The 6,227-nt window shown below is 46.9% G+C and overlaps 1 protein-coding gene across 2 annotated transcripts in view; it reads left to right on the top strand.

The window, feature by feature from the left end:
- Window positions 1-665: 665 nt before the first annotated feature.
- TGFBR2 (transforming growth factor beta receptor 2) overlaps window positions 666-6,227 on the top strand; it is a 78,327-nt gene continuing 72,765 nt past the window's right edge. The window contains exon 1 of one of the 2 annotated variants that reach the window (XM_079795161.1): window positions 666-1,162. In XM_079795161.1, coding sequence (XP_079651287.1) covers window positions 1,069-1,162 — 94 coding nt within the window. In that variant the 5' untranslated portion in view covers window positions 666-1,068. Of the gene's footprint in view, window positions 1,163-1,328; window positions 1,348-6,227 lie in introns of those variants that run through there. The other variant, XM_079795162.1, reaches the window with a different exon arrangement.

Genomic DNA, 6,227 nt, shown 5'->3' with positions numbered 1-6,227 from the left:
ACTCTGAAGAGAACCTTTCCCGCCATTATAACTGTGTGATGGCTGATCATGTACAATTCTTCACTGAATCACAACCCCCTGCCTCCCGCTCCCCCCTCCACCCCCCCCCCCCCCCGCAAGGGTCCGTTCCAAATGGGAGCCACCACCCAGGAGCTCATCAGAAATGCCCCAACCTAGAGGTGCTGAAGCAGAATCTGCATTCTAACAGGATTCTCAGGTGATCAACATGCACAGTATTAGAGAAAAAAATTTTCTCAACTCCCACCTACACTGCATACATAACTGAAACACAAGTTTAATGAGGCAACAACACTTTGCCGATTTTAATAGGGAAAAAAAAAGTGCTCAAACTCCTTGGATTTCAGCATCCACTTCTGGGTTGCAACTTGGAGTTTGAAAACACAGCTCTTAAAGCACCTTGGAACCATCCGAAGAAGGTTCGGGGGGAGGGGGAAGGGGAAGGTGCTTGGTGGGGGTGCTTTGAAAAGTATCTACACTTCCTCTGTTCGGTTACTTTGTGAAACGTGTGCGCTTAGTCACCGCGGAGTGAATCCTTGGAGCCAGGACTCCCGAGGGCGGCCAGGGGCAGCTGAAAAGTTGGCCAGAGCCCTGGGAGGGGCTGGTCTAAGGGACGTGATTGGCAGCTCGCAGAGAGCGAGCCAGGGCCGGGAGCGGAGAGGGAGAAGGCTCTGGGGCGGCGAGAGGTCCTGCCCAGCTGTTGGCGAGGAGTTTCCTGTTTCCCCCCGCAGCGCCGGGTGAAGTTGAGTGAGTCACTCGCGCGCCCGGACCGACGACACGCCCGCGCGCGCACACGCCCGGGACAGGGGCAGGAGCGGGCCTCCTGCGCTGCTCCCCTCGGCCGCCGGGGGCCTCCCCGCTCCTCGCCGGCCTCCAGCCCCCTCCTCGCTGCTGCCGAGCCGGCGCCACATCTGGCCCGCACATCTGCCGGGCCGGCCAGGCGCGGGGTCCCGAGAGGACGCGGCGCGGAGGCGCAGCCAGGGGTCCGGGAAGGCGCCGGCCGCTGCGCTCGCTCGGGGCTCGGTCTATGACGAGCGGCGGGGGTCTGCCATGGGTCGGGGGCTGCTCAGGGGCCTGTGGCCGCTGCACATCGTCCTGTGGACGCGCATCGCCAGCACGATCCCTCCGCACGTTCAGAAGTCGGGTGAGTGGCCCGCAGCCGGGCTTGGCGGGGCGCCTGGGGTCCCCCCCCCCCCCCCCCCCCCGCCCCGGACTCCCCGCCTCTGCGCTGCGCTTGACAGGCGGTCCCGGGAACGCAGCGCTCGGCGGAAACGGGAACCTTTCCCCCTCGGGCATCACGCACCCCGACTCCCTTAGCCACGGGAATGTGTGAGTTGTGCTTTCCAAAGAGAAGGAAAGTTCAAGGGGCCTGGGGCGCGGGGCGCGTTGGGCCCCCTTTGTGCGGGCAGGAAAGGCGTTGTGTGTAGGCTGCGTTCGAGGCGCGCCCCAGCCCCCGGAAAGGGAAGTTTGAGAAGTTGGTTATCTGGAGGAGGCAGGGGAACCGCGGCCTGGAGCGGCGGCCGCCGAGGCCGCCAAAGCACTTGGCACACCTGGGGCCCCGGCGGCCCTTGGCGATGCTGCGTTGCCTGCCCAGGGGCTCGCCGAGCCACCCCCATAAACGACCGGTTACTACATCCTTAGCCCCTGGGCAGGGCCACACACTCCCCCAGACTGGCTTCTTGGCCCGGAGTTACTGGATAGTTCAACTCTCCAGAGAAGAGGCGATTTGCAAAAGGAAAGTTATCTGACTCCACGGAAGGCATGGTTGGCCTGGATGCTTTAGGGGCTGGGGATTGTCAGGTGGAGGCGGAGAATTATTGACCTATTGACCGAGGGCCTGCTAGGTGCTGGGTGCCTGAGAGGTTGCCTGCAGCAAGACAACCCTATCTTCCGGAGTTGATGGTTCTCTGCAATTATCTTGGTGGAAACGGAAAGGTTAAATGAAAATGGTAAACTGCAGCCCAACAGATCTCTATCTCTAGAGGTTTCTCTTTAGGGGGAGGGGAATGAATGAACTGAATACTTAAAGATGTGTTTTGGAAAGTACCGAGCCCCTGAGACCTCAAAAATTAGAAATTTTTTTTTTTTTTTTTTTTTTTTTTTTTTTTTTTTTTGCAGCTAGGATCCATATTGCAGAGTATCTACAACTGTGGTCTGGGTAGCTCAGTATTTGGACCTTGCAGGGCCTCAATTTTCCTCATCTGTAAAATGGCATGGTTAGATTTGGAAACTTTCCCATTCCCTTCATCGTATGTCCCTCTCCTCCCCCCTGTGGTGACTTGGAGATGCCCTGTGTAGATTTGGGATGGAATGGAGAGGATTTGACAGTCCACACTGTCACTCTGAGGCAGAAGTTAGCTTTATCTGTAGGTTTGTCTGGAAGAAATGTGCACCAGGTTCTAACTGGTGCATTCCAGACTGTTTGCAGCAGATTGAGAATTTCATATTGAAGGTGACATGGAGATGGGAGTTGTTCATGGAACGAGGAAGAAGCATTATTTTAAACAAAAGTTCCTAACACAAATGTGAGTTCTAGGGTTAAATTAAATCCCGGTGTTTCATTCTTGGATGTTGTCCTACATTTCAGTACCAGAATGTTCAATATGTTCAACTGTCTCTGATTATACCCCAGACTCTTAAAAACTGAGTTATAGCTAACTAATAAATATTTTAAATGCACCCTTAATTTTCTCTGTACGTGCAAAATCATTAAAATTTTTGTTTCAGATTACGAAAGAAGGAAATTTGTGGGCTCTGATTTGTTAGGTTTTGTTTACAAGTATAAGATTTATGATTACAAATTCCAGACTCAATAGTTCATGAGTCAGTTTCATTTCATCTATATACACACTTTTAAACAATTAAAAGCCTAGTGGCTTTTTATTTGGGCTTTTAAACAGTTTTACAAACCCCACAGATTTCATATCTTTATGGAATTAAAGTTTCAAAATGGTTGAACTAAGGAATCATTTTGAATGTGTATTCATTTGAAATTAAATTTTTGAAGCTAGTTGAAGGTTGAAAGTAACTATAGTGAAGATGAGAAACCTAATTTCATGATTACATTTTAATTTTCCAGATAAGTAAATGGTTTCAGGATTTTTCTCACATAATTGGTAAACTGTCAAAACATTTTTCAAGATATCTTAATTCATGATAAGATACGAGGAAATGAGATTATTTACAGCAGCTTATCAGGTCACACACACACACACACACACCCGTGTTCTGTTTAGTAGATTGATAAGTGAGCAGAGGATTGCAATATAAGAAAAAACTTCACTAAGAAATATAAACTTAAAAAACTTTTTAAATTAAGATTCATTTTTCCTTAAATGCTTAGAATTAAGTAATTACTCTTTTATTTTTTCATTTTTTTATTAAAGTATTATATGTGTACATATCTTACCATTGAGTAATTACTCTTTTGAGGGAAAACTTTACATATTGAAAAACTCTTCCAATCTGAAAAATGTGACTTTCATATTTCAAATACCTAACAAGAGTTGCTTGTTGCTGACTAAATGTTGGTAAAAGTGTCATACAGATCAACTGTTTTCCTAAAGTCACTTTAATGATGACCCTGTTTTAGAAAGCAGTATGCCCAGAATGTGATCTCAGGTCTCATTGCTTTTGTTACCAGAAAGCACATTTCCACTTCTAAGTCACTTCCTTTAACAACATCTTATTTTTTTTTTAACCAGTTACGATTTATACAAAACACTCATCACATTCTGGATTCCTCGCCTTTTTATAGAGATGGCACCCCACGGTGATGAGTCCTCATTGTCCTCTGCGTAGTCCGCATAAATGCTACATGTTTTTCATTTCAGTTTACCAATCCTCGGTTATCAACCCAACTTTTAAACGTTTTCTTTATTCTTTAGCCCAATTTTTCCAAGGAAGAATGACACTTCCTGGGTGCCCTTGTAAAAAGTGGCCATTACTCATTCTTCCTTCTCAATAGTATTTATAGCGAGTGCCTCCTTGTGCCAGGCAAGAGGCTCAGACCAGGAGACAGCCATTGAATAAGAGGCATGGTCTTTGCCCTCGTGGAGTTTAACATGTGGCAGCCTGTTGAAGGCAAAGAGAACATTCACCTTTTAATCCTGAACACTTGGAAGCATTACTGAGCACTGGCAGTTTATTTTCCAGACCCCTTTGTCCAAAGTCCACTTCCTTGTTGAATGCTAGGGGGTGGGTACATGTTGAATGTTTCCTTCTCAGTCTCTCTGAACATTTTTTTTCATTGATCTATTCTTTTCCATACAGGCCTTGTTTCAGGTCCACAACTGGGCCACCTCAGTTCTTCAGTCTGTAGCCAGCATGAGGGACCCATATGTATGTGCCCACCTAGTCTTTCTTCCAGCATAGACTTGCAGATGGAAGAGTATAGGGTACAAGCTTTGGAATCAGGCTATCCTGGGTTTCAAACCCACCTCCCATTTACTATCTGTGTAGCCTGTTGCAATGATGTTACTTCTCTAACCGTCATTGCCATCATTTGTAAAATGAGGTTTATGGTGTTCTGCCGAAGATTCAATAAAATACTGTACTCTAAAGTGCTTAACATAGTGCCTGCAACATAGTAAATGCTCACTAAATACCAGCTTCTATTCTTCCTATTATTAACGCCGGAATCTGGCCTAACATGGCCCTCAGGGACCTGGTTCCCCTCTGATTCTGCAGCTAACATCCCGCCAAGACTCACACTTTCCCAGTCCCCTCCTGTCACCATGCGCACACATGCTGTGAGCAGTGCAGGCACCCGTGCCTTTGCTGAGGGTGCTGTCTGGAATACCTGAACCCTGGATAATTTTCACTTGTCTTTTAAGACTTAACTCAAATGTCATCTCTTTTTAAGGAAACCTGCTTTGAATGCCTCTGGTTGAGCTGATACCCTCTCCTGGGGGCTAGGTCTCTCTCTCTCTCTCTCTCTCTCTCTCTCTCTCTCTCTCTCTCTTTTAGCTTGTAACAACTGTTAACAATAGTAAGCCAAAATTATATCTTTATGTGATCACCTTGCCCATTAGGCCTTTAATTCTCTCAAAGGCAAGGGGTGTGGCTTATTCATTCCTCTATCTCCAGGTCTCCTGCAGTACCTGGTGCATCACTTACTATCCAGGAAATGCTGGACTCAGTCTCTCCTTCATCCCCCTGGACAAAGTGCAACCCAGTCAAGCATTTGACCAACCAGGCAGTCACTCTTTATTGGGAGTTTGGTCTACAGCAGGGGTGGGCAACTATTTTACTGCCCAGGGCCATTTGGATATTTATAACATCATTTGAGGGCCATTCAGAAGTATCAACTTAAAATTAGCCCGCTCTGTTTAGTCAGACATTTAATTAATTCACCCCTAATGCCTTGGCAGGGCCAGACCCAATGATTTTCCAGGCCTTATATGGCCCGTGGGCCGGATATTCCCCACCCCTGGTCTATGGGTTCTTTTCTTCTGATGAGCTATGGAAAAGAGTGCTGAAATCGTAATTTAGTTTCTAAGTTCCTTTTTTTTTTATCAGGGTTTTATGTTTTGGTTTATAAGTAGTTGAGCAGAGTTGGTCTAAGGCAGTGGTCTGCAAACTGCGGCTCGCGAGCCCCATGCGGCTCTTTGGCCCCTTGAGTTTTTAGCAAAGGCCAGCTTAGGAGTACCCTAATTAAGTTAATAACAATGTACCTGCCTATATAGTTTAGGTTTAAAAAATTTGGCTCTCAAAAGAAATTTCAATCGTTGTACTGTTGATATTTGGCTCTATTGACTAATGAGTTTGCCGACCACTGGTCTAAGGGAAGGGTGGTCCTTTAGGGCTGCCGACTGCTGTAGAGCAGTGTGGATATTATTTAGGCCTGATGCAGACCACCGAAGTGGTTTAAAATAGGGTGCTGAGGAAACATAGTTCCTGGCTACAGCTTGGCATCCTTTAGTCAATTTCCCCGTAAAAGCATAGCTGTATCACCTTGTTAGCTTCATCTTTCCAGGGGTTAATCCAGCAGATTTAACTCCTGATTTTCAGTAGAAATGACATAGCAGATATTCATTAGCAGCCAGAAGGCTCACCACTCATTTTGCTCTCCCTCTTTTAGTTGTAAATATTTTGCCCCCCCAGGTACTTGTTGCTTCTGACAGTCAAGATAATGATGACTGTCTTTGCTTGGCATGTCAGAAGGGTGTGAGCAGGCAAACTGGCTCATCTCAGGGTGAAGTGGGGAG

This window comes from Cnephaeus nilssonii (genome assembly GCF_951640355.1).
Source record: "Cnephaeus nilssonii genome assembly, chromosome: 17".
Lineage (NCBI taxonomy): Eukaryota > Metazoa > Chordata > Mammalia > Chiroptera > Vespertilionidae > Cnephaeus > Cnephaeus nilssonii.
The sequence above is the reverse complement of the archived record's forward strand: the minus strand, read 5'-3'. Positions and strand labels throughout refer to the sequence as shown.